At 37.9% G+C, this 22129-nt stretch overlaps 1 protein-coding gene across 11 annotated transcripts in view; it reads left to right on the forward strand.

The window, feature by feature from the left end:
- Nucleotides 1-18735, forward strand: part of ADGRV1 (adhesion G protein-coupled receptor V1) — a 274930-nt gene extending 256195 nt beyond the window's left edge. For all 11 annotated transcript variants that reach the window (XM_064642967.1, XM_064642974.1, XM_064642968.1 and 8 more), the window contains 3 exons: nt 8107-8298; nt 9792-9969; nt 18267-18735. In XM_064642967.1, the coding sequence (XP_064499037.1) occupies nt 8107-8298; nt 9792-9969; nt 18267-18385 (489 nt within the window). In that variant the 3' untranslated portion in view covers nt 18386-18735. The remainder of the gene's footprint in view (nt 1-8106; nt 8299-9791; nt 9970-18266) is intronic.
- The last annotated feature ends 3394 nt before the right edge of the window (nt 18736-22129 follow it).

The raw sequence follows: 22129 nt of genomic DNA on the forward strand, positions 1-22129 counted from the left end.
CTTCTAACTGTACTTAACTGTTTGAGATTTTCTGTAATACCATGTAACAGTTCAGCAATAAACACAAAGTTAGCTTCTCTCTTTTGACTCTTCCTGTCCCTCAATACCTACTTTCATTTCCCTGTTTCTTTTATCTCTGTGTATTTATCATTAATACACATAGGACAGAAATTACTGCTTTAACAAAAAATAACAATAGAAAGAATAATGTGCTGCAGGAATAGCACTTTGACTTTTGTTTGGGAAGATTGGCCTGAATGTATTTTTTTCAATTGCTTCCTTCCCTCTTGAGCTTTCAGCTTGCTTTCAGGTATAACTAGAGAATTATCTGGTCTGAGACTGTCAGTCAAGGATTCTCTTGAACTAGGGGCAGAGGCAGCAAAGGCTTTATTCATCCACCTTTTCTTCTCTGTTTGAGAAGGAAATAAAAGCAGTAGTAGATGTAGATTGTAAGGTGTGTGCTAAAACATAGGGTTATAAATGTTTACCCTGGAAAACAAGTATGAGAGTAAATGTCTGAAAAATTTTGTGAAGCATATGTGCAAATTCATGACCTCTGATATTTCTAGGTCTTTACAGACAATGCATCTGAAAAATAACCTGAGAAATAACCTTATTATGTTTGTCTTCCTGTTTATTCTTTTCTAGTGTAAGGTTCATCAGTCTGTTTTTCATGGTATGTGATCTGGTTGCTTTCTCCTACCAGAGTGGTCCTCCATATAGGACAAGGCACAAGAGGACCTCAAGGGATGCTGTCTTCAGTTCCTGTTGCCTGTGCAGGGAAGGAAAAAAAAAAAAAAAAAGGCAGAGGGGAAAAAATCCATGGGCAAATAAATGGGGCAGAGATGGGGAACAATGGGGTGCTAGTCTAGTTTGTCTGCTATTGACTGTTCTTGATTTCCTCCCACCACATGTGGTTGGTGAGATTTGCTGAATCTGACAGAGGTCTGTAACAAGGGGCTGCAGCTAGAGGTGCGGGGGAGAGTTGGAAGCTGCTTCTGCATGCTGGCTCTGTCATATTTGCTCTCCACTTGTCCCACTGTTAGTACCTTTGGTCTTGAACTCAGTATTTCTTTCCTCCTCAGCTAAACTAAAATACAAAAATAGGACTTTCTTGATATTTCCAGTATGACTACATTGGAAGGAAGTGACAGAATCTTATTCTAGCCCAATCTGCACATCTGGCAAGTTCTACTAAGCCTCTGTATTTTCAGTACATCTTCAAGCTGAACACCTCTCTTAAAATTTGAATCTGTGCTCTTAAAACAAACAACAACAACCAACCAAAAAAAAAAAAAAAGAGCCAACCCCTACCCCCTACAAAAATAAGAAATAAAACTCCCCAAAACCTTTTCCACCACTGAACTGACAGTGCTGAAAACAGAAGTACAAATAGTTGTGTGGGAGTAGCTACAAGTGTGCTGAGAGCTATGCAAAATATTTATAGTGATTCCTGAGTATCCAAGCAAATTCGATTTTTAAAGATGTGCCAAAGTGTGTGAACTTTTCAGGTAAGCCTTAGCCAAGTTTGGACTAAATCGGAGCTGAGTGTAGTTTGCCAAAACAGATTTATGGCTTTGGCTTTAGGTAGAAGTTGCAAGATTCAGCATGGTGTTGGCATAGCTGGTTCTGCATAAGGAGAAACTTGGCAGTTTAGACTGAAGTTTCCTGTGTTATATTAATATTAGGAGAACTTATTAATAAAGCGGAAAGTGCAGTATTCTTTTCATTATTACAGATTATACCTGTAACCTGTGTATCTGTGGAATTAAAACTTTACCAAAAAAAAAAAAAAAAAGAAAGCACTGAAAATAACTATATTTCAGGGAAAACCTGAAAATGCATTCTTAATTTAATGATATATATTAATTATTACTTTTATTCATTCCATTTGTTATGGTGGCTTCTGTGCTTCTGTATGTGTGTATGTGGTGGCAATTGACTGGTTTAGCAAGTGTTTCCTGTCAAGATGGTATGAATTTTGCAGTTCTCAATTACATTTATTTTCCTCAATCACATTTATTTTGATGTGAATTTTTAGGTCTTCAGCTGTAACTGACACAAGTCTTTTCCTGCAGAGCAGAATGGGGAGTAAATACCTCAGGAGGCAAAGTGCAGATAAGCAGTAAATGTTCCAATAGAAACTGTGATAAGATAAGTTGTAGGACTGGTGAGAATTACAATGGCTTCATGAAAACTGGTGCTTAACGGCAAATAAACAGGCAAACCCTTGATGATACACAGCAGGTTCAAAGTCGACTTACTAAGTGTAATCACCAGTTGGTAGAGTTGCACTGCTAAGGACAGGGTTTTACAACAGTCACTTTGAATGCTAAGAAGAAAAGTTAAACAGAAGGGTCTGATTTATGTTTCGAAGGTTAATATAATTGGAGAGCCGTGAGTGGGAGATGTTAAGCAAGGGCTAAAGATGGTTTATCCCGTGACTAAGAGGTTACGTCTGCCATAAAAATAAAAAGATCTTCAAGCTATTCTCAAAATAAAATATGGTTTAAGAAGATACAACAGAAGATACAGCAAAATAAAATGTACATTGAAGACTGCTTTTTGATATCTAAACGTGCACAAAAATGCCATGTCTGCAGTTTATTACAATTATCTCTGAAAACAAGGAAGGAAAGGAAGTAGGAAAGGAAGGAAAGCTTTCCTTGCAGAAGGAAACAGAATTATATGTTTTGTGTTTGCCACATGGTTCACATTATTAATACTATTGCATGTATGAATATTCATTTCCATGGCTAATCCAAAAATTATTAGGGAAATGACACCAAATATATGTTGTACATTGTACAATGGCTCTGATTATGATTTCTTCAATATGATTCATTTAATTTTGTGAGTAATTTTTTGCTGTACAGATACTAGCTTTGGAATGTAGTGAAACATGCAAATTATCTGGATTAATCAGACAAGTAGTTTTCCCAAAAGCAGGGGGTACTTGTTATGTAAATGTGGATTAATCCACAACAGTCATTGACAGCCAGAGATGGAAAACTACATAAGAAAAGAGAAGCCCACAACAGCATCCCTGGCTATCAGCAGCAGCCTGGGAGGAACAGCCTGACCATTAAATTGACAAGCAAAGGACTTCCTAGGACTAGTTGCCAAGGATAAATTAGTGTAGTCCAGACACTACACTAATAAGAGAATAAGATGAAATCTCACTCTTATAAAATTAAAAAAGGTGAAGTGAAACTAACCAAAATAAAAACCAACATGTCTCAAAAGCTGATCCAAATATAGACAACTCATCTGTCGTCAGAGGCACCTCTTTTTTGTGAATTTTTGGGGCTTTTTTAACCATTTGGCACCAATAAAGGTGTAACTGTAAAAATGATAGTGATTTTGTAGCCATGGTGACCTGTGGATCAGGATGAACCATTTTTGGTAACTGAGGTCTTTTTGTGGTCTAATCCAAGATGCCAACTTTCTTCAGAAGCCTTGGTTTCACTTAAAATATTCTCCTTTGTAAAAACAACTTTTAATGATACAGTCATGTGATGATAGCAAGCCAAAACTTCCACATTAAAATAGGAAGTTAAAGAATGTCTCTGTAGAGTGCACACAATTTTTCTTAGTGCTAATACATACCCTGAAGCAGGTTGAGGAACTGTTAAAGTAGATGTTGAAATTACTTTTCTTCCCCAAAAGTCTTTTTAAGATATTTAGTTTTATATATAAAAATACCATTCCTCTAAAACAGATGACATTATCTAAATCCACTTATCCTTGGAAAAATAGGTTTTACAATTTCAGGGTGGGGTATCTCAGACATGGTTAAAATACTTGTGGGAAAAGTATGATGTGTTTTAGTTTTTTAAAACAATCTAATGCCTTGGTGTGATTGTCTTTATTATATCAATAATAAAATCATGAGATACAGTAGTCATCTTGGTTTTCTCTCCATATGTAAAAGGGAGATCATGAAGTAGTTTGTTGATTGCCTACAGTCTGTTGTATCCTTTCTCATTGCTATTCACACAGTTAATTTTCAAATTTAAACATACTGTAGTGTGAGCACAGTAAGTTGGAACACGCAGAGTTAGAGGACAAAGAAACAGAGAAACTCTGAGTGTCAAATGTGCAATAAAGGTTTTCTATGGATCAGTCCTCCACATCTGCATGGGATGTCATGAAGTAAAAAGTATTCTGTCCTTTATTGACAGCTGTGGAAGTCTGTCCTTTATTTGCTAGCTTCCTACAGTGTCACTCAGAATAAATAAATCAAGCTGTTGCGTAGGAGAATCCCCCTCACATCACGTACCAGGAAGTATTTCCCTTCTTCTATAGAGAAATTTCCACAGTCTTTTCGGGCAACTTGTTCCAATGTTAAATTACCCCCACATTAAATATGATTTCTTTATATCCAATTGGAATATCCCTGTTTCATCTTAAGACCTCTATCTCTCATTCTGCTGCCGTGGTCCTCTGCCTTCTCCATAAATACCTCTTGTGATGTGAACTACCAGGCATAACCTAGGGCAGCAAAGAGGCTGTTCCCACCTCACTGGCCAAAAAGGTCCCAGTGGACTTTTACATGTGAGTTTTCTTTAAGACAATTGTAGCTGTTGTTGATATGGATAATTATTTCCCTGACAAAAGAGCAGATGTGTAGGCCAGCTTGCTGAGATGAAATATTAAGAGCTTAATTGTCTTCCATTAGCATGTATTAGTAAAATAACCAGCAGCCTTTACAGACACTCTCTTGCAAACTTTTTTCAGGCAGGCACCACATCTGAGAGGAACAGTAAGTTGCCTGTCTATGTTCCCGACTTTGGGACAAACTTATTGTCTTCTTGAAGTAGTTCTCACCTTCCGCCATGGGAAATACATTAGTAACTCTTTTTGCTCTTATCTTTTATTGTGATGTTTCACTAATATTACTATCATAATGTAGTGGGGTTAAATGTTTTGGGCCCAGTGCACAGAATTTATGTAGTTTTACCATTAAATCCTCCAGAGTCCTAGATCTTTAGCTTACTTGTTCAGTCTGCTTTTATGGAGCCCAGGTCAAGCTCTTAGGTTATCAATCAGTCATTTCATTCTGAGACCCAGGAGTTTCTCATGGTCTCCCAGTACGTGCTTGTGAGCTGAGGAGAATGGCTCTCAACTGTATATGCAACAGCAGAGCAAACTGGCACTAGGCTGAGATTTTGGGGTTCGCGTTTTGGGGTTGGGTTGGGATTTTTTGATGAAATCTTCTTAAGAATAAAAAAGTAATATTTGCCACAATTTTAACAGAGATGCCATTGCCTGTGTTACTAATATCCATACCCAGACCAACCTCCTTTCAATCCTTTTGGAGTGTGCAGGTTACCAGCAGACCTGTCAGCAGAAATTGACTGCTCTCTGCATTTCATACTTGGTCCAACCATCAAGGACAACATCTGTGTGTCTGAAAAAGTACAGTAGTTCCAAATTGGCCAGAGTTGTTTATGTATTAAACTCAGAGGAACATATGTGAGAATGCCAACAACCTTATTTTTGTAGTGATTTATGACTATTTTTACAGTGTTTAAGGTTGAACACCTTATGGTTTATGGGTGTAAAAAGTATGATGAAGGATGGTTCAATCCTCATATTGGGGCTTTTGAAAAAACCCACTGAGGCTGTGAAAGCTCTGGTTGCACTGACACAACCTGAGTGTCTGCATCCTGCCTGTGATCTTTCAGATTAAACAGCCTGGGAGCTGCTGGTGCAAAAATAAATATAAATCAGTATGATTTAATTCATGGCATCTTCATGTGTATGGTCATTGGAACTCGGTGCTGTTTGAGCAGGACTATTTGCCTTGTTTTGACTTCCTACAATTCTGTTTTGGTGGTTTCTAAGATGCAGAGTTGTCACAATAAGACCACAAAACCCTTTTGATACTTCAAACAAAACCACACTGACAGTACAAAGGAACTCACCTCTACAGAGCGTTATCCCCTTGAGACTCTATATTTCAGTAAGAATATAGGTCAAAGAAAGTTCCATCCTTTTTCCAGCCAAGCAAGAAATTTTCTGCCCAGCAGCAATTCCTGTGAGCATGTATTGCCTACCTAGGAATGTTTTGTTTTATTAGGTATAAGGTTCTATTTCTAAGGCACTGCTGTAACATTTTGCAAGACTGGAAGAAGTAAAACAAAATTTTTATGTCTGTTATCTGTCTCAGCCTGTGACTCCTCCTGTCCTTACGCAGTCAAATAACTTCCCTGAGTCCATGTGCTCATTATGGAAGGACCTAGAGGAGCTGTTTCATCACCTGTCTGCAGAGAGTTAAATCAGGACACCAGGCTGAGTTAAGGAAATAATTGTGGCACTTTATTAATGTTTATTTGTTTTAGAAGAGTGAGTGTCTACAGTTGAGGCTGCACAGGAGAGTGACTTTTCATGGACCTTGTATGCCGATGTTCCTGCAATTTCAAAAGACAGAGCTGTGTAGCATTTTCAGCTAATGGGTTTTCTTGAAAAGCACAAAACCACTTGAAATTTGTGTGCAACTTTTGTGGCTAGGTCCTCAGAGACTGAATTGCCAGAAGCTACTCTGAATTCCATGTCGTCACTGTTATCTGTTCTTCTTGAGGTTTTTATCCTTTTTATATCCATTAAAGAAATTAAAATAAATCCATTTGCTGGTCCCATTATGCTTGACCTACATCAGAGTCCTTGGATTTGTTTATGGAATGAAAGGACATTTTGGTTCCTTTTTAATGTCTCTTAAGTGCAACATGTGTTTGCATCAGTTTTTTGGAATGTATTTACTTACATGTATCAAAAAGAAATTTTCTCTCAGTGAACTGCTCTGAGTCCTCATGACAAATAAAAAATAATCTGGAAAAGTGGAAAAATGTTTTCTCAAAATAATTGTTTTTAACACTTTTCTTTGGTGGTTTGCTGTTAAAAAATTTCACACACAGAGCTTGTATAGCTTTATAGCAGCTGTAGAAGGGTTTTCCAGTGTTTGAACAGCTGAGACCAAAATCCCATTGAATCCCATTAACTTCTGTTATGTGTCGCTTGGGACCAGATGGTTTTATCATATAGTTTTAGCAATAGAAATTAATAATCTTTGTATCATGAAGTGCTATTGGCTGGAAATGAGCATATATCTTGGGTATTTGCAATCTCCAAGTATTTTCATAATTCCTTCCATTAGGAATTCACAAATGTAATTATATGAAACTCCTTACTATTTATAATCCCAGTTAGTAATTTCATGCCAATGGATACCTTTGAAATTAATAGTTCTGTTTAGTACAATTGGTTTCAGGGGTCTAGAGAACAATGTGAAGTACAAATACCATTGCAAATGTAATTTTATTGCAGGAATTGGTAAGAATCCAGCAGTCTTCTTTCTCTTACTCTTTTGGTAACCTGTTCTTTAGTAATTATTGAAGTGGTTGATTTATCAGTTGGAATGGATTATTTTCCCTCAGTATAAGTGCAACTTAAAAAGTAAAGTAAGTCAGATTTCATATTGAGAAGTTCAATCACCGGATTTCTTTACAAACAAAAGACATAGTTATAATACTTTTCTTGGCTCAGTCTAAAGGTCAAAATTAGCAAGTTTTAAAGAACTGCAGAGGCATACAGCAGAGGCTTTGTGGTAATCAGAAATGAAGAACAGTGTTGAATTAGTGGATATCACAGAAAATCTAATTTATAGTTATAACTCAGTATCTGTGACGGCAGCAGTGCAGTTTGCATGAGGTTGAAACTGGGGTAAGAATGCAAAGAGCCAGCAGGTCAGCAAGGAAATGAAGAATTGTGGCTGCAGACCAGCAGCCAAATCCTATTGTAAAGGCAGACTTTAACCACATTTTCACTATTATGACAACTGTGAAACTCAAGTTGGTTTTGTTGTTGTTGAGAACTTGGCTTTGCTTTGCAACTGTGTGGGTTCAACCAAAAAATCATTTTAAAATACTTTGGGGGGGTGTGTGTGCTTATGTGCTTTTTAGCTGGAGGCCTCAGGATATGAACTTACTTTTAACTTCCAGATCTCTGCTGGGCAGTCATGATGTCCCTTATTTTCCATAGAAAACTTTGATCTAAGCTCCCTGCATTTTACAGGCTGATGTTCTTTTTCTCCCTCTGTTTCAGGGTCTTTATGTCTTTGTGGTGTATTTTATCTTGCACAACCAGCTGTGCTGTCCTGTGAAAGCAAGTTATACTGTAGACATGAATGGGCATACAACTCCAGGATCAGCATTTTTCACACATGGCAGTGGTCTGCCAGCTGCAGGAGGAGAGATCAGCAAGTCCACACAGAACCTCATCAGTGCTATGGAAGAGGTAAGAGTGCTTTATAGTGCTTTGTAGTCATTAACTTGTGTATTGAAAATGTACCTGGAGATTTAAGTGGCAGTTCTAAAGTGTAATATACAGGAATGAAATGCTAATTATTAAAGGTTGGCTTTGGGGAGGGGAACATTTTTTTTTTTTTAGTTTATTTTAACAACAAAAATTGTTGTCTTTATTCATGGCAATATTCTTGGAACTTACCGTTACCTGATATCCCATCTAAAGAAATTCCCCTTTTCTATTTGAGTCTTTGGTTTGTTATAGAGGCTGATTAAACTGTCAAAAGTAAGTAACGAGAAATCAAAATATCAAGGTAATTCTTTCAGCTTACTGTAGATCTTAGATGAGCTTTAAGTCATTAATTTCTCAAAATTATGATGTCCAAAATTTCTGGAAACTATAATAGAATAAATTTAGAATAAAATGGAGAGGGGAGGGAGGGAAGGGGAGGAGAGGAGAGGGGAGGAGGGCTAGTTGAAAATTTCCAGCTAAACAGGTTTTCTAGGAAAAATACTTACTTGATGGAATTGAAATATTTCAAGAGAATATTTCTGTTCTAGTCATAATTTTTGTGGAAACCAAAATACTTATGTGGCAGCTGTTTTGCCTGTTTTTCTACCTACTTCACTGTAGGTTTGTGTGGATTTTAAAGCTTCTCAACTGCCTCCTGACAGACCACTAAATTTACTCAGCTTCTCCCCAGTTCAAGGAACAGCACAGCTTCTCAGTCCTTCACAGCAAGTTTTTGTGTTCCTGAACATCTAAACAGTGGATGAGTATTGAACCAAGAAAATATATTTTGATTGGCCTAAAATATACTTTTTTAGAGTTCAGCGTTTTGGCTTTTCATGACATTTTAAGGAGCAGATAGACTTGCAGAAACACCTCTTTACTCATTAACTAAAACTCTAATATTTTGTGCAGCTCCACCTTAAATTGAGTGTAGGAGAAGTTGATGTCAAAACTGTAAGACATCACTAGAAGTTTCAAAGACTTGCAAATTACTTTAAAATACTGTATTGATAAACATGGGAAGTGGTGGGTTGCCATCTGTAAATCATGTAATGGAAATGAATGATGATTAGTTGCTATAGAAGGGAGAGGCAGTGCAGAGGCAAAGGCACTAGTAAGAGAGGATTAAGCTGAAACCTTTCAGTACTTTAGTTTCCATACTTTAAAGTTTTCCATTCTGGGGGTGAGTGTTCAGAAATAGCAATATTTTTATAATTTTTTGCTGTAGCTAGGACAGACATAATAAACACAAGGTTAAATGACTTGCATTTGATTTACATGTATGTAAATATATATATATACATATGTATTATTTATTAAAAAGAAAAAAAACTTTCTGGTTCACTATAGAAGTGACAGAACAGCTGGTTCCAAAATCTTTTTGTCTTCAGTTCAGCTCTGGTCATAGTTTTCAGTTTCTATACTATAGTTTTGATGATTACTGCATTTTTATGTCTTTTTAAACTTTGCAGGTGCCTACAGACTGGGAGAGGGCATCCTTGCAGCCTGCTAGTCAAGCTAGTGCTGCCTTTAAGCAAAGTCCACAAAATGGCAACGTTTTCCACCCTTCTGGAGGATTTAGTACCAGCTCATTGGTTGCTGATGAGGAATCACAAGAGTTTGATGACCTAATATTTGCTTTAAAGACGGGTAAGTGACTTTCCTCCTTGCACCTCAAAGTTCATGTCGTTATGGTGTCACCATTCCATGAGCTCCAGTTAAGGAGGTCTCAATATAACCTGATTTCCAATGAAAATCTGAAAGATAAGTCAACATGGCACAGAGTCACAGCAGTGATACCAGATGAGATCTGGCAGACACGAGCGAAAGCCCAGCTGCACCAGGCATCAGGTGAAGTACAAATGGACTGGATTGGAAGCAGGAGGTCACATGAATCATGTGAATGATTTTTGGGGATATCATTGAGCCCCACGAGAGACAACAGCAAGGTTCTGGTGACATTACCAGGTTAAGTCATCTGGCACACATAGTTTCAGGAGCTTGTTCCCTTCAGTGATATCCAGGGAAAGTCAAACTGGATGGAAGACTGAGAATGCTGCTAATAAAGGGATATTTGCATTCAATAAGTTCATAATGCTGAATATCCTAAGCCAACTTGCGTTGCAGAAAACTCCTCTAATTGTGCAACCTCTGACATAAGAAGGACATGGAGTGATTTCAGAGGAGGCCATGGAGAAGTTCAGACCGCTGGAGCAGCTCTGCTGTGAGGAAACTCTAAGAAAGCTGGGGTTGTCAGATTGGAGAAGAGAAGGCTCTGAGAAGAGCTTAGAGACCCTTCCAATGCCTAAAGGGGCCACAAGAGAGCTGGAGAGGGACTTCTGACAAGAGCATAGACTGACAGGACAAGGGTGCAATGAAAGAGGGCAGATTTATATCAGATTTTAGGAAAAAAATTTTTGCTGTGAAGGTGATGATCTGAAACAGGTTGCCCAGAGAAGGTGTGGCTGCCACATTCCTGGAAGTGTTCAAGGCCAGGTTGGATGAGAATCTGAGCATTCTGGTCTAGTGGACGAGTGGACGGTGTCCCTGCTCATGGCAGGGGATTGGAAATAAATGGGCTTTAAGATCCCTTCCAACCCAAGCCATCTTCATAGAAAATCTGTTTTGTACCTATTAATTTTACCTAGACATTTTGCAGACTACATCTACTTTGTTAGCAGTTAGAGGTTTTCTTTGTCAAGACTTTCAAAGCTAGGTGCAGAAGCTTACGGTTGCAAACCTTCTTTTAGGTATGTAAGAAGGTACCTTTTGCTTTTTAACTCCTTCCTGAATGCTTTGAAGGAAACCAGATAATTCATAGGTAGTTAATAAGATACAAAGCCACCAACATCTAACACTCCCACCATCACACAGTGTTTTCTGCTTAAGCAAGTTGGTTGGCATTAGTAAACTGCAGAAGACTGAGACTTAAGTAATAAAAAACAATCTAGGTAACAGCAGTAGTTATAATTCAACACAAATTCAGCACTTCATTATTTCTTCCTAAGTCTTCAAGCTCCATGCCTAGTTAATTTGTTTTCAGTTATTTTAAAGGCAGTGTGTAGAGAGCCAACTTTTGATTATCTTGCCTAAATTTTATTGTTGTATTCTTTATTAATATTTTATTAATTTTATTTCTTATGAGCCTTTTGTATTAATGTGATTTGAAGCAGAGACCTCAGGCCACATTTGGAGGAAAATATTTTTGTTTGCATTACTGATTCAAATAGTGTCTTACAATTTTAACCCAGTGCTTATCCCTGTGACCAAACTGTGTCCCCATTTACAGGAGTAAAATACCCCATTATTTCTAAACCAAATCAGTTGTCCCATCTGGTTCCAGCCCCACACACAACATTTGAACAACATGAACTGAAGAAGTAGCATGGAGCTTAGAGCAGCTTTGACCAGCAAAGCAGATGTTTATCAGTCATTGTCTTACACATAAGCTGTAGCTCAACATATACTTAATAATAAATAAAATAAACAAACAAACAAACAAATAAATAAAGAGGTTTTCTGTGACTAAAAATCTGTTCTATTATTTTTATCCTGTTCTCCAGCCCAGTTCAGTGCATGGCCAACGAGAGGGAGGCAGGGAACCACATGGAAACAATAAAAAGAGAGATGAGGTGGTGGAAAAGGTTTTTTTAAAAATCTGTTTGGCAATACAGGCTTATACTGCCAAAGTATTCGCTGAGCTGTTGTCTGACAGGAGTTTTATGATAATGGTTAAGCTAGCAAGCACTGAAACAAGGTCATCTCGTGATCTCTCAGCAGCACATTTCTTCTTCTCTTGCTTTGTTGCTTGTGCTCACATGAAACCACATCTGCTCAGGTTCAGTTTCTCCTCTTCTTCCTCTCCCCTCCTTCTCTATGCCTTGCCACTCCACATCAGGTTGGTGCCCTTGAGCACCACTCTTAGCTCCAAGGAAGTGGTGGTCGTTGGCAATTGGAAGACAAGCACCTCTTCTCCAAGTGGGCTAAAGTGTATGGGCAGCTGAGATGCCTTCTTGCTGCGCTGCTCTCGCCTGTCATTTGCTGTGTGAGGTGCTTCTCAAGCCTTTTTAGACCAGACTTCATTTCAGTAGACTGAGAATTCCTCATTTTGAGGAGGCTTTCTAGAAGAGCAGAGAGAAGGTGCTTTGCCCCACATTAGCTAGTTTTATCACTTCTAAACTGTGGGATGGTACTTTTGGGTATAGAGGAAGATTAGAAATGTTTGATCCACTATTGTTTGAGCTTTACCTTTGATAAGCTGAAACAGAAACCTCCATTATTTCTGTTCCCTAAAACTGTCAGTCTATAACCAAACTTAGCCATACCTGTGCTCAAATATTAACTCCCACTCTGAAGGTTAACTGAGAATCAGCAGTGGAACATGTAAAAATGTCTTTATGGCAATTTGTGCTTCATCTGTCATTTCACTCATAGTCCTTTTGCTGTACTTCTGAGCTCTCTGAAAGTGACTTTACTTAAGCTGTCTGTAGCCACAAGGTTTAACCTTGCAGCCAGGATCAGTGGCAAAGAGGGTATAATAACAGCAAAGCTAAAATTTCATTCCTGCCCTCCTGCCTCTGCAGCTGGCCTCTCTCAGCTGCAGAAATGAAGACAGGTTAAAAAAAAAATCAACCAAACCCCCACAGCAAAACTTTGTTCTTTGACTCTCCAGTGTTTGGTAATTTGCAGTGTGCAGTGCAGCTCCACAAATAGTTGTGCTGGCACACTCGCCCTTGCTGCTAAAGGAATGTGTCGTAGAACTGTGCACTTAGCCCTTGGTTCCACAATCATTAACGCTGGGCCTAATTACAGATTAACCTAAAATATGGACTGGGTCAGAGGGACACACACAACTGCATTTCTAGCAAATCAGGTGGACAGCAGTGTACCGTTTCTTTGCCAGCCCTTATGCCAGCTTTATGCAAGCATCACATGGTGGTAGGATTTTTTTGTTTGGTGTAAGAAATACAGGAACTGGGCTTCTTGTATCATGGAGCCACTGTATCTGAATATCTTATTGATTAATTCCTCCTTTACATCAGATATGTTCATGTCCACGCAGAAATTGTTGGGATTCACTCTGCTCACTGCATCACCTCATTTATTTTATTTTGTGAATCTTCTGGAAGGCCAGCCAGCTCCAAGGCAGCTTATGTGAAAGAAATTAAGGAACAGTTATGGTAGGAAAAATGATTTAGGGACATGTCCTTCTCATTAATATGTGCTAAAAACTTTTTTTTTTTAATTTTTATGAATTTCTGTTAATTTATTTATTTTATTATATTTAATTATGGGTTTTATATTGATTCAAACAACTGAGAAAGTTATTTATTAATTAGTTTTTGTTAATTTAACTAATTAACTTCAGAAGTGCTGCTATTTTGGACTAGATCTCACTTTCCCTCTGATTTCTTGTGCAAGGTTTATGTTGATAGGCATTTTATTAAGACCACTGCCTTCCAGATTGTGACAGAGTTGTATGTTACTGTCATTGAGGATAAAGCCCAATACATACCAGAATTCCCTAAGGACCTCTGCTCTTGTTAGGGCTGGGGAGTTATAAAAGGAGCCAACAAGAATAAAAGTAGATGCAATCTGTCCCAAAGCAGCGAGCTACCCATCAGCATTGCTCTAAAGCATAAATACCATAAATGCGTAATAGCTTTACTGATTTCTGAGCTTTCAGCTATATTCCCATATCCTACAAATACTCTTGTCCTCCCCCCTTCTGTGATGCACAAAACTGAAACAATTAATTGCTTTGGGTGAGATGTGAAATCGAACAGAGCAAAAGCCTTTGAGAGAGGCCCAAACCCCTCCAGTGGTGATGGGACACCCACCATGGTACTTTCCAAATATATATTGAGCAGTATCAATGGAGGATTCTGCTACCTTCATATCTTAATGTATTTTTACTCTTAATATAGACAAATGTGACAAATACTACATAAATATTTCAATATTTCTCTAATACTATGTAAATATTCTAATAGTTCTTTAATATGGAGAAGATCTACTGAGTAAGTTAAAAAGCCTATGTAAATATAGTTCATCATGGCTGGGCTTCGCGAACAAAGATTTGGGAAGGGCTCTACCCACATTTGTTACAAGCGCGTTGGTGGCTGAAAAGGCCAATACGAGATAGACATGTCCGGTTGCAAAAGGCACAGCAGAAAGACTCCTTAGGTGGAATATTCTGCAAGATACAGTTCTTTCTGCGTTGAAAAACAGTATAGTTACTACAATAACAATGCACTATAAAACGATTTATAGTTTTCAATCTAATACAGCTAGGGTTCCAAAGTGGGCATTTTATAAGCCTTGGTGGCACCATTGTAGGTGCCTGGTTTAAGAATCAAGTATCTCAGGTGACCATCATAAACAAGAGGAAACATTTGAAATTTCAATTCTGAAAGGTATTCAGTGCAGCATCCTGGAGACTGTCTGTCACAGGGCAGAGAGATTGTAGATGGTAGCAAAGTGCCAGATTCGTGCCCTGCCTAATCAGCCTGCATAATTTTTGTTTTGAAGGGTTCACTTAACAGAAAAAAAAAAAAATGGAAGGAAGGGTAACCAGTTTGCCTATTCATTCAGCTTCTCATCTGTGGTTGTCACACATATGCTGCCTGATGGCTATTGAATGTGACCGTATAATACACAGGAAGCATTTTTTAGTTCAATCTGAACTTTATTTATAGTTCTCTGGATGTGACTGTTGGTGTCATTTCTGTGAAGTCAGAACCTGAAAGAAGAATTAAAGTTTGTTTGTGTAGCTTATTCATATACGTCTCAACATGTAATATAAATCATGACTAATTCAGAAAGCAAGATGGAAGTGCTTGAGAGATAAAAGTCTCCCCAGAGATGAGTACAAAACCAAACTCAATGTATCCCTTAAAATGTTTTAGTGAAAGGCTGAGCTATCTCTGAGCAAGCAGATGACAAGTCAGGTATGTAGGGATGCACTGATGATACCTTCACCAGCAGATGTCAGTGGAGGGGCCTCTCTGGGTTTGAAGCCTAGGCCTTGACTTTTCAGCTAGTCCTACCATACAAAGAGAAAGGAAGGCAGGCTTCATTTTCCTGTCTGTTTTTCTTGAAATAGTTCCTTCACAAATCAGAGGAAAGTAATACTCTCTGCTACATACCTACCCCACGACTCTAGCATCTCTACAGGAGTACATGATTTTTTGGATCTGATTGAGTTTAAATTCTGCTCCAATCTGAGAACAGGATATACCAATGAACTCTGTGAAACTCCATTGTGTAAGCAGTTGTACCCTTTCCAGTCTACTGGCTGTTTGGTAAACTAGTATCCTGGTTACATTTCACTGCTTATTCCTAGAAAGGATCAGCTCTAACATAGTTTGTCTTTGCATTATCAGCAGAACAAGGCCCTCGTAAACCCAAAGTACCCTTCTTCAGTCTGTGGCTTACCAAGTTCCTGGTAAAAATCTCTGTAACAAAAAAGATCTTCCCTTACTTTGCACAGAGCACACACAAAGCTTGCACATATATGACATCTAAGAATATACATAGTATAATACTGTTAGATCCGTATCTGATCTCTCTACAATGACCAGCAAAAGATTCTTTAACAAACCCCATACTGAATAATTGCAGTATAGCCACTGGTAAGACAAATATTTTTCAAACTCCAACAGCCAGTGTTCACCTCAACATCATTAGAATGATCATATTTATGATTTTAAATGTTTTTAAATAATTTTTTTTTCAGTTTTTGAAATTTTTACCCTCTTCAGCCTGACTAAAAGTCTTGAATGAATTTCAATGTTAATGATACTACATAGGAAGTATTTTGTTGTTTCTTCATTAAAAATATTTTATTTACTTGTTTTTTAACTTGCTTTTAATTTTTTCTTCCATCCTTCCATGGTAAATACAATAGTCTGATTTATCTTCTTTACTACATTCATATTTCATTTCTAAAACAAATAATTTTAGACAAGATAAGGAAAAAAACAAATAATTTGTTTAAGCAATTGCTGTTTTTCCCAGGACTTTCAAGCAGCTTTTGGTTATTATGGTCTGGTTCAATGAAAAGATTAAATGTGCATACAAATTTAAATCAATAATACAGCTTCATCATCTTCAATACACTTACAAACCATTATTTTAATGACTCAGAGCCTAATCTTGACTTTGTTATTGTATGTTGATGGATTTTTACTCCTGTCATACTCTGACAGTGGCTGTTGGTTCTCAAGAGCTTGGGTCATGCAGACCAAAGACCAGGACCCACCAATGTCAGTGACTGCATGTTCCCTCCATGACCCAAACACCAAAACTGGATGTAAGAAGGTTCATGGTGCAGCATACTCAGTTTTCACCTGGATCATAGGGCACGGACCCAAGTTTAGCCCCTACCAGGACTTTGTCCAGACCTCTACAGGAAAACCTGTCTAGTCCTGCAGGTTTTTCTGCCCTGGTTCTCTGGACCAAGCTCCTTATTCAAGATTGCAACCTGACTTCCCACAACAAAGCAGCATCCTACTGCTGCCCCCTTTACAGTATTCTTTACTACTTGTGGGGTGGTAGGAGGAAATGTGCTATGGGAAAACCTTGTAAAAGCAGAACAATAGAGAACTTAAAAAGATGAAGAAGAGACTCCAACAAAGTAAATGACCCTTATCTTGTTTTTTGTTGAACAAACCAAAACCTGTAATTTCAGCTGAGGCAGAAATAAGAATTGCACTATACACCTGGTAGAAACTCTTGAAAATATTTTTCAATATGAAGTGCAAATCACTGCCTCTCACAGCATACCTTGTTCAGTGCTGTTTTGAGCCCAATGTCATTCTTTTGCATGTAGTTACAGATCTGCTTCTGCCCAAAACAAATAACTTCCCTCATAAGTGACATTGCTGTAAGTTTATGCCTGAAATTAATCTGTCTTGAAATCGTCATGCCTCATACTACTGATGTGCAGTTCTCACCAATTTTAAAGCCTAGACACCCTAAGCCCTAACAAGACCCATGTGTTATTAGAATTTGCTCTATAGCTCAAAGACAAGAGCTGAAAAAGCACTGAAGTTTATAGTTCCAACAGATATTCTGTGAAGAAATGGTCTGAAAAAAAATTACGCATTTCATAAAAACTAGTGCAGGATTATGTAATCAATTCAAACCTCCCCCACAAAAAAAAAAACCAAAAAACCAAAAAAAACCAAACAAAACAAAACAAAAAACCCAAACAAACAAACAAAAAACAAAACAAAAAAAACAAAACAAAACAAAACAAAACAAAAAAAACCACAACCAGCTAAAACCAAACTAAAGCAAATAGGAAGCAACAAGCTAGCAGAACTCCTGTGACAAAAGGATGGAGAAGGTGGCCTCACGAGGTCTCTTCCAGGCATGTTTTGGAAGTTTCTGTGGACCAAAGTCTCGTATTCTCTTACAGTAGAAGGAAAACATAATGCACCAGTTCGTGCCACATGTGGGTTTAAAAAATATTTGGTCAGTGTCTTTTCTCATGTTGAAATTACAGTCCTATTAAAACAGCTGGAATTACAGTTTAACAGGGAAATTGTATCATTAAAAATCAATTCTTCATTAAGAAGTCCTTGGAAATACCAGACTCTAACAGCCAGACCATGAACTCAGTCTAAGACAGGCTTTGATTTATGCTCTTCTGATTTCAAGGCAACATCTGAATAGCTATTGTACCATTTACTGGGACAAATAAAATGACTGACAGCGGAATTATGAAAAAGTGTATCTGGATGGTACAAAACCATGTCAGATAATGTTATAATCCATGGATTCAGAAGGGTAGACTAGTAAGAGGAAACTTGCCACATGATTATGGGGTAGGGAAGCATTTCGATAATCAGAAGAAAGCAGAGTGGGATATGGTATCCCCATTTCTGTGTTGGGATTTCATTCTCACTGATTCTTATTTTTGTTGTTTTTCTCTATTGCAGGTGCAGGTCTCAGTGTCAGTGATAACGAATCTTGTCATGGCAGCCAGGATGGAGGAAGCATGGCTAACTCCCAGATCGTAGAGCTTAGGAGAATACCCATAGCAGACACTCATCTCTAACTCCACAGCTTGCTTGGGTTTTTTTGTTGGTTTTTTTTTTTTTTTTTTGTAATTCAAGCTTCAATATTTTTATATTTGTACTTCCTTTTGCACTAAAACACTATATGAAACTGTAGTAGAATGCTGTGATCTTTACTGAACGTTTAACAAGGAATGTTTGCTTGAGGTTTTCTATATCAGAAAACAAACTGTAAATTTCTTAGAGTGGCTGAGCATCAGTAGATACCATGGGGATTTGCCTAGAATTGTATCTTGTAGGTAGGTGATACATTTCACAAATTGTAGCTTTTTTTAATTAACTGTATGTGTAACACTGATTAATAAAATCAATAAAGTCTGTTTGATACAAACCAGTCTGTTATTTCTGCTCACTGCTTATGAAGATGGAAGGTGATGCAAACACCCTATTGGACAGGAAAGCTTTCTAGTTGCACAGTTGTTCTAAGTTTCCTAAGATGTACTGTTCTCACTGTTTTTTGAGTACCGAAATCTGTGAACTTTACACATTCTAATAAAGACACAAGTCCTGAGCCAGAAAGCTTGAAATTTAAATTGTGACGTGATAAATATGAGATGATCTGAAACATACAGAGGAAAGGAGAGATGAAGGAGTGTGTCAGCAGCTGTGTGCTGTGGACTGCTTGACCTTGCTGGTTTCATAATAGTAAGCTCTCTCACTCTTCTCACAGTTAGAAATAAGGGGGTGTACCATCCCAAAATCAAATACCTGCAGAAAGGAGTCTGAGCAGTGTCAGCAAAAGGCCTTGGGCTACAAAAGCTAGGGAAAAAAACCTCAGCTTGAGGACCAGACAAGATATCACCGTTTTGGAATGTCCTGCCCAGACCCAGAGAGACTGTACTCTGATTTTATCAAGCCTCTGCATAAAATCCATTGTTGTTTTCCCCCTCCCTGTGTATCCTGTGTATTCTGTAAACACTGGATATCTGTCCCCCATGTAAATCCCAAAAATGTAATCCTAAAATAAGTGGGTTTTCCCCATGATGTAAGTGCTAAACTCAAAAGGTGTAACTTGGGTTTTTCTCTTACCTCATCCTTGTAAAACCCCCTGTTTGTAATAGCTCGCCCCCCCCCCCATGAATATGTAGACCCTAGACCCTTAAAATATCTGCTTGTAAGTCCAATAAAGGATTCCAGATTCTGCCTCCAACTGGGATCTTGTTAGCTTTGTTGTCTCCTACAAGGGGGAATTCCGAAGAGTTGAATTTTCTGTTCATCTCCATGTGTGCCACGCAGATATCCCTGTTTGGATTAAAGGGTTCAAGTATTGCATTACAAACAGAGTTAGATCAGTAATCTGTGATCATAAATGAGCAAGAAGAGTTCCTCCCTTGGAAGAAAAAAATAGCAGAGGAAATGTTTCATAACTGAGTGGGGAGGCAGGCTGGTCTTGTAGGAATCATTAACTCTGCTTGTGCACAGACACTCTGGAAGAAAAACGCATTAAATCAGGAGGCCAAGGGAATTTTCCTCTGAACATTTCTAAGTGTAGTATAGATATACAGTAAATGAGAATGCAAACCTTTCATACCTTCCTCAGGTATACCTTGTCTAAAGGCTTCATAGTGGGCAAGCTCTGAGCAACAATCTCTCCCTTTAAAAGAAAACTTTTCTTACAGAAATCTTTCCATGACTTTTGATAGTGACATTCAAATTTTACTATATCTAATTAATTGTTGAGATAACAAAACAAAACAAAATAATCTTACTTCTGTGTCCCAGTTCTGTGATAGCTGATAGGACTGAACAGCTTATAGTCATCACCCATACCCAAGGCAGACATCATCTTTAAGGTCTGATACTGCAAAAGCCTTCACAGACATAGGAAACTATTTCTAGTCAGCAAAGCCCTTAAACAAGTACTTTTAAAATACACATTTGAATTGGGAGATCAGAGTATGTTTGAGTATAAATAGTATATGATCTGCTGCATTGAGTATTAAATTTTCTGACTCCTGGGAATTTTGATCATGGTAGGGAGTGAACAAGGCCAAGTCTGTGGTAAACGCCAAAACTTAATGTGAGGTTGAAGGTGGGTGAGATGGGGCAGTAAATAAACCTTTCTTCACCAAGGACAAAGTACAGAAGCACAGGGCAGTCAGTGAGACCCTGCGCAGAACGGGCAGCCATCAAAAGTTTGTACAGTGCATCTGAGTGTATATATAGATATATAAAGTGGGCAACTTCATGCAAGAGTGAGCAATCTAAGCAAATGTTATATTTCACTTTTCTGCCTATACCTACATCTGATGGAAAGGGACTTTCTGAGCGCTTGAGTGAACTTCAGTAAGTCAGTCTGGAGTTAAAGTTAGTTTTGGATATTTTGCAGTGTGGTACTTCTTTTGTTTTCTACACAGGAAACCTGGCTCATTCTTCCTGAATAAACTGAGATGAGCCTTGTTAGTGCTGATCCTTCTCATCTACCCACTAAAACCCTGCTGTGAAGCCTGGCTCATCAGAATGATTGCAACACTTGGTTGTGAGCAAGTCAGGGCTGTAACAGATGTTTCATTACTTGCAGTACATGCTACTACATGCTATGAGAAACCTTATAAAAGAGGATGATTGTTTGATTTTGACTCATCACCATAAATGTTAATACTTTATGTCACTTTAACGTGTTGCACAACTGGCCTGGTTAGGGATTTACTGTAAATGCATCAGCATTTTTCAGAGCAGATCAGTAGAATGACGTCTGCTGCCAGCATTTGCTGAATTTTAAATCTTGAGGTGGTGCTCACATGGTTTAAGGTCATGAGATGAATTTTTTACTCTTCTAGAGCCAATCCTTTTTTAACAGAAATTGTTTTCTCTGTAGGCAATTCAGTAGTTTAATAGCATGAGTCTCTCTCAGCTCCTTTTTTCTGTTCTTTCAACAGGCAAAGATTGAGACAGGAGGGGGGGAGTAGGGCAGCTGTGTGCTCTGACTCAGGTGTGCCCCATAGCCACACCTGGGCAGGAGGAGTACCTTTACACTTGGCGTGACCAAACCCAACCAGATTGAATGCCTCCTGTGGCTCCTTCATCTCAGGCATTATTTAAAATTTGATTGAGAGTATAAACATTTCTTTGTTTCTATGAGGCAAAATAATCCTCAGCTAGATAGCTTTGAAACCAAGCATTACCACACAGCCTGCCATGCTGACTGACTCATACAAGCCTTTGCTTTGCTCCTGTGTACTGAAGAACACCAGGACACTTGCTGTCTTTTTTTTTCTCTTCAAAAGAAGACATAATTTCTCCACAAGAAGCCATTTTCCATGCTTTGAAGGGTAGAAGGATCTGCAGTTAATCTTTAATATATTAAAGATTAATATTCAATATAATATTAAATAATAATATTCAGTACTTAATATAATGCATCTAAACAGTTTAATTATTTAATAATATAATAACATATACTCTATGCTATATTATATATTTGGGCTTCTAATTTATTATATTTCTTATATATTATACTGTTTAATGTAATTTAATATTATATATTTACTTAATATACAAAATTTTACAGTTCACTCTGTGAAGGAAATCCCTTTTCCATGCAAGCTTCACCTAAAGCTACTTTGATCAGGTGGATTAATGAACTTGTTTCAGGAGTTTGTCACTGCTCACATGCCAATATAATTCACATTTTTTGAAAGATGTCTGAATGTATTTCATATTCAAGTGCATAAGTGATGAAAAATGCTAAGTTAAACAGACATCTTTTAGGTGATGTTTTAGAG

This window comes from Pseudopipra pipra, chromosome Z (assembly GCF_036250125.1).
Source record: "Pseudopipra pipra isolate bDixPip1 chromosome Z, bDixPip1.hap1, whole genome shotgun sequence".
In the NCBI taxonomy this organism is placed as follows: domain Eukaryota; kingdom Metazoa; phylum Chordata; class Aves; order Passeriformes; family Pipridae; genus Pseudopipra; species Pseudopipra pipra.